Raw genomic sequence first — 20,436 nt, forward strand, 5'->3', positions numbered from 1 at the left:
TCCCAGGGAAGCAAGGAAGGCTGCTCGTAATATTCCTCCTCTACTATTGTCAAAACTTGCTCTATTTTACATTTTACAGCTGAGAGCCTTTTTCTTTTTACATTCCAATTGCTTTCATTTTGTCTTTATCCCATTTGAATGTTGATATGTTTGGGGTTCTTTTGCTCTCTCTTCATACATATATTTACTGATTCTTAAGTGTAGTACACATAAAAGTCTGTATCTAAAAAAAAAAGAAAAAGAAAAAAAGAGCTGCTCCAAATGTTCAGATTCTCTACAGGAACAGTGTCGTTGAGTGTAACTGGAACCAAATGCTGGTATCCATGTCAAGTGAATCACTGGCACTCGACCTGGACATGCTTTCCAAAGTATCTCAGCACGCACAACACTCATCTTGGGATGGAAACGCGCCAATGGAAACATTAGCTGAACAAATATGGTTATAACCCTGAGATGCTTTTGGGAAACTGGGCTCTCGATGGCGAGAAAAACACACTCTCAGTAGCAAGATTAGCTAGACTAGAAACATTAAGCAGGTATGTAATAGATTTTACATGTGATTACTACCTATTGTCAAAGCAACAATTAACCTTCTACAGTACCTGCGCGCCGCTGATTACAAGCCAGTTGGTCTCAAACTGAATAACCAATTTGTGCAAGTGCATAGGCCAATCTGGGTAACAAATGTTTTACCAGACAGCTTCATGTAGCAGGATGAGCTGGAAAGTGTGTAAAGTTAATGTTAACAAAATCTTGAATTTAGTAACTCCTAGAACAACCTCTATCAGAATTTTCCTATAGCTGCTCTTAGAGGAATTTTGGACCATGCCTCCCTTAAAATTGTTTCAGTACCTCAATATTTGAGTGAACATTCCTCTTCAGGTCATGCCACGGCATCTAAGTTTGGTTAAGGTCAGGACTCTGATTCATCCACCCCAAATTTTCCTGCCATTTTCAGCCATTCTGTTGTCGAATTTTCTTATGTGCACTGTAGTGTTTTATCACTCAGCGTCTCCCACGGTTTAGGTCATTGACTGCTGCCCTGACATTTTCCTGTGAAATCTCAACTTTCTTGTTTGAATTCCTGACTCTGAGGCATGAAAGCAGCTGAAACAATGACGATCCCTCCACCATGCTTCACAGATGGGATGACATTTTAATGTTGGTGTGCTTTTTTTCATCTCAGCAGAAAATTCCTCCTTCATATCCCTTTTAACCTGCTGAAGGAAACATTATAAACATTGCTGTCAACATTTTAAATCTTTCATATCTGCTGCTTAATACATCAAATTATATAAATTAACCCTTTCTGTCATTAGACTGGTATTTTCCTGACAATTTCCTGCCTGTGTAACAGTGACCTCTCATGCTGTTAACTGCCTTTTTCCTTATTAATATTATTATCATTATTAGTCTCATTGAGATCAGGATTTTTTTTTCAAGAGAGACCTGTGTACAAAAAACATGTACAACTTGACAGGCAGACAAATGATCAATTATACAATTTTTCGAATGAGCAAGAGTGATTGCTGATTGATATTTTCATAGTTCATTCAATTTCAATAGGCAGCAAAGCATTTAAACCCAGTTTTTCTCATTTCAGTGTGGATAGGAGGCACTGAAATATGTCAAAAGCAGACTTTAGATTTACAGTGGCTAGGTTAATAGAAGAACCAGTGGCACAGAAAATGTTATCACCGCTGTAAAAATCTACAGTACAATTTTGGGTGTCAGATATATTATTGGTTATGTATATGGTGGAAAAAGGGAAGTCGAATAATGCATCCCTGTGGAACACATGTACTAAAAGGCAAGTGTGAACCTTTGGAGGCAGCTGTCTGAGTGTCATAAAGTCAGTTAAATAGACCGAGCAGAGCTTTTTCAGTAGAATACTGTGATCGACTGAATCAAATGCTTTGGATAGGCTTATATTAAAAAAAAAAAAAGGCAGCATAATGTAATTAATTGATGATTATCAAGAGCTTCAGTGATCTTGTTGAGTACACAAAACGTGGCTGTTGTTGTGCTGTGACATGACTGAAATCATGATTTCACTGTTGGTAAAATGTTTTTTGACTTCAGAAAGAGTCAAAGAGTTTCGCTAAGCAGGGTAATTATGATTTGAGATGGAAATTATTTAAGTCACTTGTATCATCACCTTTATGTGAATGAAAAATCTCTGCAGACCGAAAGAATTTTTGGATTTTACCTGTAACAGGTGATGAGTAAAAAAACACAAGCCAGAGAAGCAGAGATTAAGTCAGTGCTAAAGCAAAGTTAACATTACCCCTGAATACAAGAGAAAATTCATTTCCAAAGACCGAAATACTCAGATGAAAACCTGCAGCTGGAGAGACTGCATTTATCATGGTAGAAAACTGGTTCAAAAACACGTTAGGACTCGATTTTCAGAGGAAAAAATGAAGGGAAAAAACGGGTTATTTAGGGGCATTATTTTAAAACTAGAAAATAGTTATCAAAACTCAGACACATTTGGGTAGAACAATTTTTAGAAATGTGCAAGAACAATTAATAAATGTTGTGCTTCATTATTTCTGCTCATTAAAATATCTAAAATTCCTTTTATTAAATTTAGAAAGGTGTTAGTTTTTTTTCTGGACATATGCAATTAGGTAATGGTTCCTGAGTTCTCGAGGAACAAAAACTGCTCTCTATATGAGCGCCGATCTAAATTGAACTCATCCAGAATAACTACCTTGGAAGTAAAATACGATGATATTAGTTTGGCAATTTCTTTCGGGGGCCTCACAGCCTACAGAAGGAGGACTGTAAATTCTAACAGTGAAATGGTCACTGCAGATGTCAACAGCAATATATTCAAAAGGCTTAGGTAGCGAAACAGCAGCAACAAGACAACCCTGCAAGGAGTCTTTGACATTAACCAGTAATCCAACTCTTTCAGGTTTTCTGTCAGTACAAAAGATTGTGTAATGCTTTTATAGCTATTTTGATATCTGAGACTCTGTTATCTAGCCAAGCTGCAGATCGGACAAAAATGTCAGGGCAGCATTTTCGTATCAAGATGTTGACAAAGTCCACTTTTTTTTAAAGTGCTCCTAATATTTAGATGTAATAAGCCAGTGCTTTGAGTTGATTTAAAATCACGCAGGGACCTGATTTCAGTGGAGATAGCTGCAGTAAAGATGTGTCCTATCTCAGCAGGCTGTGTATTGATCTTTACGAGAGCATACTAGACATTTGTCAGACACAATTCTGTCGCAAACAAACAACAGCCACTGTGATGTTCTGCTAGTTCCTAAAATGCCCCAAAATGCAATGTGACTTGATGTTGCCCCAGGCTCCGGTTTTGCCGGGGTACAAAAGCATGCGTTGCACCCTCAGATGAAATTGAATAATAACTAATCTGTACCACAGACTGGCAGTGGCATTACTGCTCTTTAAATTGTTAAGAGCAGCTGTAGACATATATAAATGGCTGTAATCTATTTTTGGCAGATAAATTTTAGGTGTCCACACCCCAACTCATTTCAGATGGATCCTCAGTCATTTTGTACTGGAACCAGGCCTGGCTTGGTTTGACAAGAACCTTTTGGTCAGTCTATAGTAGTGTTGATAAGGGCTTATAAGTTGATGAATGTTTAAATCTCACTTGGCTTCCTCTCAGGTTTAATCTCCACTAATGTCTACACATCTCACCGAGTATTTTTTTCCCCTCTTTCCCTCCCCTGTAGTTCTTCATTCTGACATACGGCCAAACATTAAACCTCTCTTTTGAAGTGAAACATATTGCAGCGAGATCAGGGTCTGTGTGTGAGGGTAAAGAGGGCTATAAAGCAAAACATCACAATCGCTTTCCTTTTGTTGCATTGTCTTCTTCTTTATCCGCTTTCATCTTTACAGACAAACGGAGATGGGCAATCTGTTTCACGTCAGATCAAGAATGAGAGGAGAATTTTCTGACAACAGCACAGCCTGGCCCAGTTGTTTGGGCTGGGATTGAGTAGCATGCTGCAGTCAGCCAGAGTGGACAGGAACAAAATAAATATTAAGAGAGAGGGGGGGGGGGGGGGGGGGCATCCAGATGAATTATGAATTATTGGCACAGACTGTGCTTTATTTGGCTGCTACACCGCAGAGCTAAGGTGGCTAGTAGAACAACAACGTGGCTGCAGTATGGATTGTGGCAAAAAGAAAAACAAAAAAAACCCGACAATGATCAGTATTTCCTTATGTTTAAAATGCTGCGAGATCATACAGCGATTCTCTGAAGAATAACATGCATGCGCAATCCTTGTAAGGATGCGTTACGCTTTGATTTGCAACTGACATGGGTTTATTGTTTGATGGTAAAAGATGTATTTGAATGGCAGAATTTAAATTGCCTGATGACCCTGACAAAATCACCCTAAACAAATGCAAATTTAATATAAAAGCTCCCTGTCTATCAGAGCTGAGACATCCCTCTAAAGCCACTATATAAATGAAAAATGCAGCCACCATCTTCCCCTGCCTGCTTCTATATGCTGCTGCTTGCTCTGTGGTGCCGCTGTCCCAGTAGTGTCTACGGAGATCACTACGTCTCCGCAAAGGCAGATGAAAGGGAAACACACAGAGATCACAAAAGAAGGCAAGCCTCCCCGTCCGACCCTCTGATCAGCCACGATTCCTTCATCAACACGGCTTTTAAACACCGTTCAAGCATGCATGGAACATGAAGACAGAGAATGATAGACAAGCACACACACAAGGCATACACAAACAGCCAAATCAAATACACCCTCGAGCATGGAACATCATTTTCAACCTTGGGAATAATATGCATGTCAAAGTAATCTCAACTCAGAGGTCGACTCCCTGGATTTATGCTAAACTTCCATGCAGATTCATCCTTCCCGGTTAAAGACAATTTCTTCCAACTGCCTTTGAAAAATTCTTTCCCCAACTTTTTGAAGACCTGTTGTCAAAAAAACTAGTTACAAAACACAGACATTTTAAAAGCCGCAAGTTATCGCACACCCCCACTCCTCCTCCTCCACTCCTTTTCTGTTTTGCCTGCAGTTGGTTGAGAGCAGGGATGCTTTTTCTCACATCCATTGTTTGATCCATTTCACACCAGCCCACCTCTTCTTTTTATCTCCTCCTGTTTTCTCTTTCTTCCACTGGCAAGCAGCCTGAACGCTGGCAGTAGTGGGAAGGCTTCGGAGCAATTTTGAATGAGAGGTTAAAATGAAAATGTAGCTCTCGTTCCTTTTTTTTTTTTTTTTTTTTTTCTATTCTTGTTCTTATTATTTTCCCTCATTCTTCTCCCTCCTCTTCTCTTGTATGAATTTGTTGTCAAATAGAGTAAATGAATGTAAAAACAATTTTTTTTCCCACAGTAAGTCAATGCATGAAACCGTGTTTTCCCCTCATTTCCTCCATGTTTTCAGTGCCCTACCTGGATAAGAATCTATGTGGAATGAGAGCAGACAGGGTTTATGCTTCCTGCGAACACTTTAATAGGAATCGACAGTTGAGAATTCTGTTGTCACAGCGTAACAGGATAGAAAAAGCACATCATCTGCACCCCCAAATGATTTTGCCCTGTCAGAACCTGTTATAGCTTCACACTCGCCTGTGACATGCACTCGTACATAAGCTACGCCCTGACACACACACACACACACACACACACACACACACACACACACACACACACACACACACACACACACACACACACACACACACACACACACACACACACACACACTCCCAAATGATATGTCATTCTACTTTAAGTGTATGTTTCATTTGTTTCTTTAATGCGCAAAACATCACAGCTGACTTGGAAAATCTTTTTTTTAAGCCCAGAGCACGGGTTGATTATCACACTACAGCTTGATTCATCACAAAAAGAGGCATTGCTAAAAGAACGGTGCCAGGATGGGAAACAAAAAGCCTGCAGAGCATGCACACACCTTTTGTGAGTTACATAATTAGATGTACAGCACCTTGGCAATCAACAACTCTGATGTTGCCATAGGGACAATAGCTTTGACTATAAAAAGAATGGATCTATATGTGGAGGTGGTTGAGGGCGGAGGTGCAGAGTGAGGCAGCAAGAGAAAGAAAGGAGAAGATGCGGAGAATGAAAAAGTGTGAGAAAATTGGTGCGAGAAGCGAAGGTGTTGCTGAGGTGCGGAGCGGCTCTTGGTGTATGTGTGAGTTTGTGCGCATGGTGCACCTGCACGTGCGTGATTAGGAGTGTTCAAAGCTCGTGTGCGTGCACCTGTGGGTATGTACTGGTGAGTGTGCAGGAGGGAAAAAAAAAGCCCCAACAAGGACAAAATGTGATAGAGTTGGTAAGTAAGTGAGAGAAAGAGAAGAAAAGAGCTAACTACAGAAATTGTAGAGGACAATTTTCAGCCTCTCTCTCTCTCTCTCCCTCTAAGCTTGCTGCATTGCTAGGGCTTTGCAGCATATAGTGAAGATTAGGCCAGATGAGAAAGCCATAAATTCTACTTTTCTCTTTCCAGAGGTGAACATAAATCATGGCTGGTACTGGCGTGCCATAACTGGGTTTTTGCTTTTCACTTATCTAATGAATAAAATAAAAGAAAAATAAACGCGCAGGCTGTCATTTTCTGAACCGAGAAGACTGCTTTCACTTGCAACCCTCCACAATTTTTTTTTTTTTGTCCTCCTCTCCAGCCATCACCGAGGTACAGAGACGATGAGTGGGTTTCCCATAATTGCTGTGGGAGCGCTGTATTCATGAGCTGCATATCGCTGGACTGCGTATGTGTGTGAGTGAATGTGTGTGAGTGAGAAGAAGCGACTGAGAGCTGACTTAAAAGGCCTGTGCATATGAAAGACACCTTACAGCATATGCAAATGTAAATATAGACACAAATAGCAGCATGGGCAAACACACCATCAGTGCGGCTCGGGATGGAAATGCAACCTCCTCTTGTGTTCAAATAGACTGAAAAGTCTGCACACGCACGCCCACACAGACACATAAATACACGGTAGCTTCTGTCTCATAAGGTTAGGGGGTTAGGAGACAGCGTTGTAATGAGCTGTCACTCAAAATAGTCAGCTTTTTTGTATTGGAAAGCTACATATGAGGCAAGAAAAAATTTGTTAGTGATACTGACTTTTTTTTTTTTTTTTCCCAGAGAGTATATATCCCTGCCTCCTGTCTTAATGTAAACGAGTTTTGCTTTCTTATGTCAAACAACAACAGTAAAAATGATGAGCTCAGTGCCATGATATTGTAGCAGCTTAAGGAATATGGTTTGCATCTATCATTGGTTACCCTGACTGCAGACGCAGAAAAAATATAAAACTAGAGTCCAGGAGAAGATTTAAAGGAATCGACATTGACATTTTGAAGTTATGAAGTCATTACTGAAAGATTTGCCAACACACACAGAAGACGCTGTATAGAAGTTGCCCAAAAACAAACGAAACATAACTTGTTGGTGGATTTCATCAGCGTCGGCTTGCGGTTACTGGAGAAATGCTTCTGTCTAACTCTTCTAAGAGAGAGAAAACATCTCACAACTTTACCCTGTTGTTTCTACCAGCTGTGACTGTCTGTCTGCCAAACTAAAAGCAACACTGCGCTAACATGGACATAATAATATCCAAGCCTGGAAACAACGCTGACCACAGGGATAATTCCTTTATCCTCTGGCTTGATGTTAACAGTAGATTGTGAACAACAGAAACAGTACATTTATGTTAAAAGTGTGTTATATAAATATTATAAATTTTATAAACTAATAACACAGTTATGACATATTGTGCAGCAGCAAATGTAAATTAAATACATAATAATTATTATTATTATTGTTTGCTACATAACCCATCTCCCTTTTCCCCTTTTGAAATGGCTGAAAGCACTGTGGTTTTTCATGAACATCTCTCTGTGTTAACATGTCTTCAATGTGGATGTTGTCTGACTGGAGAGAAAAGGGGGCTAGTGGGAGATGTGAGAGCGATGCTAAAATAAAAAAAAGGTAGAGGAAAGTTACATGGAGGTATCATTCATGGGTGCATTGCCCATCTAAAACCCTGTAAAGCCTATTATGTAATGCGCAACCCCTGTACTCCTCCATACTCTCCAAACCCTGGACTGCCCTTAAATGCAGGGAAGGGGTGGTGGTGGTGGTGGTTCAAAGGGTTCAGAGAAATAAATGACAGCTTGTCTCTTATATACACACAAACACACTCCTTCTCTTAGCTGCATATTTCCATCCAATAATCACTAATTCCTCGCTCCCTGGCTGATTAAATATAGAAAACTAGGAAGAGAGAAAGAAGAGAGGAAGAGAGGAGTGTTGGGAACAGAACAGTGTGAGGGAGAAGAGAGGAGTTAAGAGTGGAGGAGGAGGAGGATGAGAAAGAAGGGAGTGATACAGTCAAATCTGCCTCTTAGGCTCCGCCAAAGAAACAACAGGGAGTTTTTCAGTAAGACAGCTCTGCTGGCTCCAAGCTAAGCCCAGGTGGGCGATGTGAATGTTCTCTCACTCCCACTCACTTACTAGTCAAAAATATGCACATGCACATGACTGAATGCAGTATAAAGTACACACACGCACTCACAAACAATGATGCAGGCCTGTATATTTCATGCAATACACAGGTCTGCCTACATTCATGCAAATTCAAGCACATGCAGAGTCATGCATCCATGACTTTAGAGGACATTATATTGACTTAACCTAACATAACCATATCCTTACAACAAATCTTCACCTTAAAATGTTAAGATGAAAATTTACAATACCCTTTCTTTTGTTTTGTTTCCATAAAGTAGACAAGTCCTGCAAAGTGACTGTGTAAACAAGTTCGGTTCCCACAAGATGAGAAATACCTGGACCACAGACACAAGCACAAAAACACACAGGAAAAATGTTCAAGGATGCAACAGGCAATCTGTCAATCTGTCTTTGTTTTTTATACATGTATTTATTCCCACATTCACAACGATAGTTTCCACTTTTCAGTGGCCCGTAATACTATCAGAAGCCTGCTCTCCGTGTAATCCTAAAAACATGTAAAAAGACAAAGATGAAAATAATGAAAGATGGAATGGTGGCTGTGCCACCCCTCTCTTTTTCTTTCCTCATTTAAAGCTGAAGGTTTATGCTGAGGATAAGAGGAAGACTTGAGGAACTCAGTGTGAGAGGGGAAGTTTTAAGTAGCAGCAACAGACCAACACCAAGTTTGTTCCAGAGGATAGTGTGAGAGAGAGGGGAAAAAGAGGAATACATTTCATTATTAATGAAGGAAAATTTGCTTCAAATTGAACCTGTAAAGCATCTCCAGCTGCCTTTCTCTTCAAACACAGTGAGGCAGGGAGATGAAGACCTGAATAAGGGTGTGGAAAACAGTGGTGAGCAAAATGTCAGGACTTGTCTCCTATTTCCCCCCCCAGTTTCTTTTACTTAATTTAGAATATTTATTATATTAGTTTAGAATATTTTCCATCCAAACCAATGGACAAAGTGGGTTTGGTGATTAAAGACATTGTGAGTAGATTAGTGACACGTAAGGGCCTTTGATGCAAGAAATGAAGAGCAATAACACAAACATGGCTGAATCACAAGATACAAAATGCAGCATTGCTCAGCTGAATACATTAAAGAGTTTTTTTTACTGCTGTGTGGTCTTCTGGCAGATAATTTTGTACAGATATTAATTTCTTATTGCGTTTTGTGTAGGTTGTTCAGCAAATTATTTCTTCTTACTTTACTTTTCTAAGGAAACTACTGAAATGTTCATCCAGCTGAAGCACAAGTAAAGAAAGATTACAAGGTAAGCAAACATATTTGTAAGGTCAGTTAGCCAACGATAGCTGCCGTCTGCCACAATAAACTAACTCTCATACCAAAACCAGCTGAGTGTGGCAAAATGATTGACGTGGTGTGACATGATGTGATGGATCTTTTTTTTTTTGCTTTTTATTAGAAATTGTATATGCTAAGGAAGATTATGCTATTTTTCCTCTAAAGTTAAAGAGAATTAATGTAATCATTCCCCCTCATGCACATCATCACTTATGTGCTCTTTTAGCAGAGGAGCTTCTGTTCACATGCCGAGCTCCCTTGGTATTAATTTCAGCCCCATGCTTTGATGTACTTTGTAGGAACGGTGCCAAAACACAGCAGTTTTTCATATTTATCTCATCATATGAAATAGACCCCCCCCAACACAAACACACATACGCACACACACACACACACACCTGTAAATGTAGCACCAAATGACTGAAATGAACTTGGACTTTAGTACACACTGAAGTTAACCACATACATGTGTACAACAGGCACACTTAGGTCTTCTAAGGTGCTTTTGCCCGCATTGCATCATGTAAATCCAGCTAAATAAAAAACGGTACAGCGTTACAGTCTCTGAGAAGGAAAATTGTCAGCTTGGATATGTGCGGTATGAATGCATTTTGTGAAAGAGAGCGATCGATTCAGCGTGACTCACCGAGGTGCATTTTAATGAAATGCAAAATAACATCTCTATATAAAAGAGGCAAGCAGGAGAACTCTTTGCATGCTGTGGCTGTGCGTGCTAAGATCAAGAGTTACATCTCCAGCATGTTATGGGACCCCTTCCAATTGTAAGCCCTCCACCTTCCACATCCAACTTCCCTTGGGATATCCCATATGTCAGGAGTAATGTTTTACGTTGTACGAGCTAAAGTTAAAGCTCTTATGCAACTGTGCAGTGGAGAGGCCTTTATTTTCATTACCTGTCAGGGTGGGTATTATGTCATTCTTATGACAGCGCTGGCCAATATGTCAGCCTCTTTAGGCTGAGTGCATCCATCTGTGTTACTATATATCTGACTGTAATATCTTCCTGGCTGTTGGCCAACTGAATCTTGGTCTGCCAGAGTTGCTACTGTATCTCACAGTACCTCTCCTGCTCTCTCCTCTATCCTCACCGCCCCCATGGACCTAAAAATATTGGACTTAGTGATAGGAAGGCAGATGCTCCAGCCAACTTTTTACATCCTTAAAATCCATGAAGAGAACTGACCATTTGTACACTTCCAAGAATTTCTGTGAGGACACGAATCCAAATCTATAACTAAATGCACAAGTTTGTACTTCCAGTAGTTGCATAGATGTTTTGCAAGAAGAAATCTATAGATATTCAAGTGAACACTCTTATGGAGCAGTGCCTGGGAATGCTGAGGCAGAATGACTGATTTCAGGCGATAGTTTCTCCCCTGCAGAGTTAAGAGGGCCCACTGGCCCTTGGGAGCAGCCTGTCACAACTAGAGAAACTCCTGCTGGGGCCACTCTGTTGAGGTTTTCAGCCAATTCCCAGGGGGTCCCCTCCACCACTTACCCGTTGAAATAAAAATCAATGGCTTAATGATCCAAAACAGGAAACAGAATAGGAAAAAAGAAAGTCCCTTAAACAACAAAATGTCTTTTGGCAAGGGACATTCTGTCCTGGGCCTTCATTTGTTTGTTTGTGTTGAAAGAAATTTGCTGGGATGGTAAGTGAGTGTATATGTGTGTGTGTACATGCACCAGCAGCTTTGAGAGAGTGAGCTTACCCTAGCTTAGTGGCACAAAACATATTGATTTATTGATTGCCTGTTTCACCCCCTCACCATCTCTCTCTCTCTCTCTGTCTTTCTCTCTCTCTCTCTCACTGCCTGTTATAGAGGCTCCGGGGACTTGAGACCGCAATGGGAACTGAAAAAGGGACGTGTCTGGGAGAGATGGAAGAGGAGAGGGAGTCAGCGAAGGAGAGAAAGATCCTGAAAGCGAGGGAGGAGTGTCCCATTTGAGGGTTGATCCAGCGGCCTTTTAACCAAGGCCCTACATCATTCAGATTTATGAACTAAGGTCATGACCAAATCAAAACCTTGACCTATCTGTGAGGATGTCGATTTATAAGCACCTTGTAGTGGGGAGTGGTGGGGACTTGGCAGGAGCTAGTATTCTCCTTGGCCCTGCTTTCCTATGGTGAGAGCTGGATCAGGGCTAGAGGAGAGGCTGGCTGTAATTTGTGATTAGCAGACAGGTTGTGCTTTATCATACACTAGTCACAGTTGATGCACGTCCCAGTTCAAAAGAATGTCACTGTCAAATGCCGTATACAGTAACACGTGCTGTCTCCCTATAAGCAGAGCATGTTGGAGGAAGTCAAGTTCTAACCGTGCAGGGTAGGGCTGTTTCTATCAAGACCTACAAGTTCCCATTAGCTGTTACTTTTAGATGAGTGGCCTTAAACACCCTTTAGCCAACTAAACATCGCCACAAAGCATCACTGACACATAACATAACACTTAATGGGGGCATATCTACATTGATTACAATGGCAAAATGGCAGAAGTGCACTGCGTCGCTAACAGAAATCACGTCACCATTGATTTGCACCGTGCCCCCTCAAGTTGCTTATGACTCTGGGGGATGCTTATGACAAGTATCCCCCCATGTTAGTGCAATGTCTCTTCCTAAACCTAGTATCTCCATAAATTATGGACGCGATGAAATACGAATCTGGATTCCACAGCCCTTCATTTCCCCGTCCCAGGGAGACCCAGCACAGAGCAACATTTGTTGCTATTTTTTGTCCCTCACGTAACAGAAAAGGGAGGAGAGGAACAGAAAGGGACACAAAGAAATTAAACAAACTGAACAGCCCCTTGCACATTATGTAACCAAAGAAAGGAAGTGCAGAGTCACAGATAGAGGCAGGAGGACTACACTAGGCCTTTCTTCTTTTTCTCTTTACCATTTGCCTCCTGGTTGTCATGACGATATTTTATCCCAAGGTTGGTGCTGGTCTGATCCCCGCGGAGAAAGCTTGAAAACCAGGTAGGGGAGGGCCACAGGGACCAGGGCCATTCTATTCTTAAATACACAGCATCAGGCAAATGCAATTACAAACCCAAGAAGGGCTACAGTATAATCTAATAGAGGTGGTCCATGTGGTGAAAGCCTCTCACTTGCCTGAGATGGCACGCCTAGGCACAGTGCACCATGGGGGCCTGTGGCACTGGCAGTCATCCTGCTATGTGCTGTGAGAGACTACATGTATGACTGTTACAGAACAAACTACAAGAACAATAACTTTATCTTTAATGCAAACCCACTGACTGAACAGCTCATCAGTGATTTGGAGATCGACTGTGATTAAACACAGTCTTGGCACTTTGTGGCAATTCTGTTTTGGACATTTGTAACATTTTAGCAGAGGGAAGCATATTTTGGGCACTTACTGCACCTGAAAAAGCCTTACAGATTTGAGGTCATTGTACAGACCAATGACTAATTAAAGGAAAACTCAACATAAAGCATCTCAGTAAGACGCTGGGCCACTCAGCGATCACACAGAACAACTTTGTATTGATTTGCAGTGGCCTTTGCCTCTAAGGGGAAATATGGACTAAAACCATGCCAGAAAAATGCCAACAGAGCCGCTCAGTCTCGAGGTAAAGGGTTCCAATTTTTTGCTAAAGCATCTATATATAAACATCTATAAGACACACAAAAACCCCACTTTTTTTTTTTTTTTTTTAGAAAACATTTAAGGCTCAGCCAGAATTAAAAAAAAAATTGAAGTATATACGTCGATTATTTATCACTGTTTATTCTCAGATTTCTCTGCTTTTCTGCACTTTGCAACAATGCTTCCTGCAGTACTGTGTTTGCCTAAGATGATGAGTCAGACAAAATCTGTCTACTCAGAGGGGTTAAAGAGTCCGTTTGAGTCTTGGACGTCAGCTTGTCAAACCTAGCCAACTCACTCAGATTACAAATGAAAGGATCTAATGGTGTCGACTGCGGCCAAATTCCTCTAATTAAAATCACAATGGCTGAAAACGCGGTAACACTGGCATGTCTTTGCTGAGGGATGCCCACTTTGCCCTTAATAAAGGATACCTGGAGAGGAAAGGTTAATAGCACAGAGCTCTATGATACAAGCACTAGTGTAATTCTATTAACTGCAGTGTGTAAGGCAGTTGTGGGAGAACACTTTTTACATATACAGCTATAGCTTAAGTGTTTTAGGCACTAAAGGTGAAATAAGGAAACAGATGCAATTATTATTCAACTATAATATGAAGTGTTTTAATTCATTCATTTATTGACTAGGAAAATCACCAGAAAAAGCCAATAGCTGGTGTGACCTTTGCCTCCAAAAAAGGCTACAACTGTACAGATTTTCAAAGTATTTGAAAATAGGTAGGTTGTTCCAAGCATCTTGGGAACTTGTAGTAATAGTACAGAAAATAGAACTGATTAAGGGAACAGTTATTAGTTACTATTAAATATTTTTGACTAAGTAGTCTGGGTCAGGATTGTAAATGCAATGTAGAACAGAAAAGATGCTGATTATACATTGATGTTCCCAAAGGGATCAGGTAAAAACACTCCTGAACTCATTTCCTTCTTTCTCTCTTAGCGTAGCAGTGTTGACCTAACAGGGTCTCTGCACTGATGAGAATCAATCATTTCTCGTTTGGTGTAGGCGGCTGAAGGTTAACTCAGTGAACTTGCATTCAAAAGGTAAATATCACTCAGAAATCACCGTTCAGGACTGACTGATAAACAGATGTACACAGGGGTGGACTTAGTCTGTTTTTCCCCCCTTTCATTCTTTTTTTTTATACCTAATTTCAATGTATTCTGTCCCTGGAGACATCCATGTTATTTATCAAACAAGCTCACTGGCCTGGAAGAGCAGTTTGCTTGTCACCTGAAGCCCACCTTGCATGTAATCAGCGAATTGTTCCTTTCTCCTTTATGCATATGTATTCAGGGCAGGATTACAGAACTAATTAAAAAAAGATATGATAGGTGTGTCTTATTATTTATTCCACTGGATTTGCTAGTGTTGCGATTTGTGAACCACAGTAAGTTTTCGTTTATGCTGTTTATTGTTGCAAAAGCTAAAAGTTAAATGCGCTGTTACATCTGGTTAGCCTGATGTGTCGTTCACTGTGGTTCAGCAATAATGTCAAACACAGTTTGGGTTCTGTTACACATTCCCCGAAAACTATTGCATATTCAAACTGTAGAAAGGGGCATGATCCCAAGAATACGCTCTTTAGACCTCTGTGAATTGTGCACCTATGCACCCTGTTAGTCTTTAGTCCCAGTGGTGACCACAGTGGACATGAGTGTGTGGATGAGTTTGGAAATAAAACAAACTGACACCAGGTTTATGTATCACCTGTTTTGCAGCAAATATCATTTAGAAATGCATTTAGAAGTGTGATTATTATTAAACTCAAAACAATTACAAAAATACCTTAAAGCAGGCCTATTTATACATTTATAAGTACAAATAAATAAATAAACACAGGTGCCAGACCAAATTTAGTCAACTTTAGTCCCTATAGAGATTTTACATTTATCAAATACTATGGAACTAAGTGACAGGCCCGTGGGGTTATTCCTCTGGAAATAGGTCTGCTTTGCCTGGTTAGAAATGGTAAATGGATTATATTTATATAGCACTTTTCAAGCCTTATTGACCACTCAAAGCTATGCAGCCTTGATAACCCAGAATGCATCCCCCAGGTCTAGAGAAGTATTTACACCCATGGTGTTCGAGTTTTAGGCTTTTCCAGTTCTATCCAGACCACTTTCAAAATAGGATTGTTATTCCCTCTGCAATATATTTAGTGGTGTGGCTTTGTTATGAGGTCTCTCCACCTTTCTGTGCGCATACATGGAAAACTAAAACACAGGGAGAGCAGCAGCAAGACATCAGTGACAAAGGACATTACACTGTTTATGACAAGAATAGCATCAATAGCAGGAAATTGAGGCAATAATGGGTTGCAAAGCAGCTTGCAGAGACAGCAGCAATTGCACGCAGGCTGCAGCAGCTCACATATCTATCTAGATTTGCCCGTGGCTGTGCAGAAGGGAATCAGCTCAGCCATCAGCTGATGTGGGCTCACACTGAGATCAAAAGTAATGCTGTGCTCAATTTTAAGTTCTTTTTTTTTTTTTTTTTTAATTTTGTAATATCATCTTCCATATATTCCTCAAGCCATTTTTACACATGAACTCCAGACAGTGTCGGGGAGAATAAGGCCAGGACATTTTCTTTCTCACACGTAACAACACGTAGCAAGAGGACATAGTCTGCTTCAGACTCGTTCTCATGACTGGGAATATGTTGTTTTGATTAGGTGAGGGGGCTGCCTGGGAGCTACTGTCTTGATAAATGAATTTAATTAGTTGCATTATTGTCACATTGGCCCAATCAGAGAACACACAGCCTTTGTATCAGGAGGCTGGCAGGTTAAGGTCCATTTAATGTCTCACACAACTGCATCAGACATTTACAGTCCCTGTCGGGTAATGTCTAGAAAAAGCTCAGTGCTGCACTGCATGTGTGAAAACAGGTCCAGTGGTTTCCCTGTGGCTTCTGTGCTATTTTATATGTTTCCCTGTTTGTTCATCTCTGTGCCCTGTGTCTCTCTCACTTTTGTTACTTCCTGTTTTACTCTGAAGTTGCTAACCTTGTGTTTCTGTCTTTGCTTACTTTGCTGTTTCCAAACGAGTTCTCTGTGCATTTATAGTCTTGTTTCTCCCTCCTTTAGTTTTCCCTGCTTGTTGACCTTCCTTGGTCCCTTCCCGGCATTTGTCTTTGTGTTTCTTGTGCCTTTTTGCTTTTCATCTTTTGCTGTGTACTTTGTTGTAGCTACCTTACCTTAAGAGTTTATTTTACTTTATTTCATTTTATTTATTTACTTTTTCGGCCTGCAGGATCAGTGTGATTGTTTTAGCTTTTCATTAAGGCTCACTTCCTCCTGTTTGCTTTTACCTGCCTATGCCTTTATGTCTATATGTAGATCCTCTTTTGACTTTCAAACCAAGACAAACTCTGCATTTGTGTATCCAGTGGTAAAAGTATAAAGTCTCTGAACAAACAATCAAACTAATGGCATGAACCAGTGTCACAACTGTGCTGTTTTATGGCATGTTTAAGAATATTTGTGTTTATCTATATATATATATATATATATATATATATATATATATAATTTCCCTGTTCATCAGAACATTCCTTCATGTCAAAGAGGTCAACTAAAGTGGAAAAAAAAATATTGCTCGGGAATAAAATAAACTGTCTTGTCTCCGTAGGGGACTAAGATCTGACAAGAACTAAATATTATTTTACTTGCCACTGTTATGAGACTGACTTGAACCGGGGGATTTTATAAAAGACTGCATCAGGTAGAGTGAATGCAGACAAAGACAAACAGGAGGAAAGTACTCAGAGGAAAGAACAAAAAGCAGAGAGTAAGGTGCACATGGAGCTCTGGCTGACATAAGATGACACATGCATGGTAATAAATGAGAGATACAGTGTAGCAGAGAGGAAAAGAGGAACAGTTCTTTCTACCAGACATAAGATGGGAGAATTATAAGACTCAGCTGAGTTATGCTTAGCTTACTTTAAACACATTTTGATATTTATCTTAAATTTTTGGATGACCCCCTCCAATCGGTTTCCTAAAATTGGCATGCAATCTCAAAAAAGCAGTCTAAAGTCAGAATTTTTAAGAAGTGCTTGAACAGCACACTTGAACAATGAAATTCTCCAACCCTGTCTAATTTAACTAAAAGTGCAGGAAAGACTTAATCCTAGCCAGTGTGCGCACAGGAGGCCAAGCAGCCAAAGAGCTCCCAACATGTGAGCCAGATGAACCTGCTCTCTTGGAACCTTGCCTGGACAAATAGGAGAGTACGCTTGTAAGGTCTGTGCATCAACACACCTGACATAAGCCAGGACTGCTCTGTAACACATGTAGGTTTGGCAAAACATGGAAAAATTTAGCACAATCTGATATGGAAGTTTTTCTTTTTTTTTGAACGTCTTTTTAATTATAAGAGCAATTTTCTGCCAGACATACCTGGTTTTTAACAACTTGCAGGCAGCACTGATATGATTACCAAATGAAAGCATATCTATATTTCCAGATTACAACTATGATGGTTTCACGAATATGGAAATAAGCAAGTTGTACTGGGGACCTGACTGCTATGCTGGCAAATGTTCATGGATGCCATAAAATTTTGTGTGCTAACATATTAACTGTTTTTAAAATTTATTAAAACCCAAACTCATTAATTGACTGATACTGTAGTGAGCAGATTTCAGTTTGTGTGTGGATAGGCTGCTGAAAGAAATGCTGAATGAGAAACTCCACTGATTTATGCTAGTACAACGGAAGCTAGCAAAACTGTGACACTTGGACTTTGTATATGGGTTTTGCACACTGAAACAATTTACTGTATTAACTTACACCAAACCCATGCTTGTGTGATTAATTGTTCCTTGCAGACGCTGACATGAACTTCTGAGAATGAACACAACCCTATCATGTAAACATGTATAAAAATATATGTATATAAGCATAAGTATAAAAGCACTCTACTGCTCTCAGTTTGGAAAGCAACTTTTTTTTAAGGGGTGAAGTTCCTTTTCATTATAATTAGGCCACTAAATACTAAAAAACAACCCTCAAAATGTGCCCCCCCCCGCCTCGATGACTTCACTGGCGATCGTTCACAATACCCCAAAGAACATTTAGGTTTTGCACCTATCTTCTCACCTGTCCACCCTTGATCCTTTGTTCCTCTCCTCTTGTCCTCCTTGACTCCCCTGTTGGCTCCCCCTCTCCCCCAACCTCTTCCCTCTGCTAATGAGCAGGGTAATTACTGTTGGCCCAGGCCAAAGGGAGAGGGGGAGGAGGAAAAGACAAAACAGGAGGAGAAGAGGAGGAGACCCTGCCTAGTCTAGCCTGGTGCTCCAGATAGCATTAGTTCTCTCCCTCTCTCTCTGACACATAGCCCTACGCTTAATTAAACATGCCTCAGAGGGATGCAGAGAGAGAGAGAAAGAGAGAGAGAAAGAAAGAGAGAGAGAGAGAGAGAGAGAGAGAGAGAGAGAGAGGGGAGAAAGTGAGTTTGTGTTGGCAAAGAGTTAGAGAAGGGAGAGAGAAAAGTGAGGGTGATGCAAATGCAGAGAGAGAGGCAGATAAGAAGCTGGTGATGGAGTGTGAGAGAAGGGGAGGCGGAGTGGGTGAGACGAAAGGTGGGGAGATATGGAAAGGAGGCTGGAAGGGTGAGTGAGCCAGAGAGAGAGAGAGAGAGAGAGCGAAAGAGAGAGAGAAAGATGCTGGAGGGGGTTCCAGTGAGGTAAGAGCCGAGGAGAAGATGAGGACATCTTCAGTAGAAAAAAGAAACAAGTGAGGTCTGATGGAGACAAAAAGGAATTAAAGAGTGGTGAAGAGCGAGGGGAATGGGATTACTATAATATATGAAAATAATAGCAAATTGGCTCCCATGAGACTGTGCAGTGCCAGCTCCACAGAAACCAAAGTAGTGAAAATGGTGTCTAGAAATCTGCATTCTCAGTTCACAAGTGAGAAGGAAATACGAGTATAATCTAAAGCCTTGCAAGCATCACAGAAGCTGATGAGTTTACTATTCTAAAGTGCATCATAGTTGCATTACGAACCGCTGTGCCATTTAACCCTTACCTGCTCTTCATATTTCATGCCTTATTCTGGGTCAGTTTTGACCTGGGCCAAGAATTCCCTCAAAATAAGGGGCTATACCAAGTTTGGAACTGCAGATCTGTTTAGAATGCATAAATAGCCCATCTGACATTAATAAATGCATGATTAATCTTTAATTAATGTTTCCAAGAGCAGGGACAGTGTATTTTTTCTCGTTTTGGAGAAAAACATTTATTATCACATAATATCATGTACTGTTTTTCCTAAGATGTGAAAACATAACAGCTATGATGAATTAAATAAACTAGCAAAATCCCACCCTGCAGCGCTTTTTGAAATTCTTCATGCTGTATTTAGTGGTGACTCGAACAAAATTCCATTGTGGATTCAAATTTTGGTGGCAGTTTAGATATATGAGTGACGAATGTTGAGCGTGACACATGAAACAAATGCAAACTGAGAATGTAACATCCCATGTGCAGGGGGATGATGAAATGAACATAATATAGAGGGAAGTCAAAAGAATTGGGATTTATAATAAATCTTTTGTTGAAAAACATATAGGTGTTAATATTAACTGTATGTGTGGTGATATTTGTGCAAAATTTCTTTCAGATTGGCCCACCAGTTGAGGAGGTAGGGTACATACAGACATATATACATTTGCTGCTATCATTATAGTAAGATTTTACTGAAAGTGAAAATGTCAATAACATTCTGGAACTGTTTATTACCACTATTTATTACTGATTTATTATATAACCATTCATCCATCCATTTTCTTCCACTCATCTGGGGCCGGGTTGTGGGGGGCAGCAGCCTAAGCAGAGAAGCCTAGACCTCCCTCTCCCCAGCCACCTCCTCCAGCTCATCCGGGGGGACCCGAAGTCATTCCCAGGCCAGCTGAAAGTTATTATCTCTCCAGCGTGTCCTGG

At 40.5% G+C, this 20,436-nt stretch overlaps 2 protein-coding genes across 2 annotated transcripts in view; one reads left to right on the forward strand and one right to left on the reverse strand.

Moving 5' to 3' along the window:
* The window catches only part of kiaa1328 (KIAA1328 ortholog), a 57,628-nt gene extending 45,760 nt beyond the window's left edge, over window positions 1-11,868 (forward strand). The window contains exons 12-13 of the mRNA XM_030728527.1: window positions 9,740-9,792; window positions 11,669-11,868. Coding sequence (XP_030584387.1) covers window positions 9,740-9,767 — 28 coding nt within the window. The 3' untranslated portion in view covers window positions 9,768-9,792; window positions 11,669-11,868. The remainder of the gene's footprint in view (window positions 1-9,739; window positions 9,793-11,668) is intronic.
* The window catches only part of celf4 (CUGBP, Elav-like family member 4), a 94,623-nt gene that overhangs the window by 30,439 nt on the left and 43,748 nt on the right, over window positions 1-20,436 (reverse strand). The gene's annotated exons all lie outside the window — the stretch shown is intronic.

This window comes from Archocentrus centrarchus, chromosome 5, assembly GCF_007364275.1.
Source record: "Archocentrus centrarchus isolate MPI-CPG fArcCen1 chromosome 5, fArcCen1, whole genome shotgun sequence".
Taxonomy (NCBI): domain Eukaryota; kingdom Metazoa; phylum Chordata; class Actinopteri; order Cichliformes; family Cichlidae; genus Archocentrus; species Archocentrus centrarchus.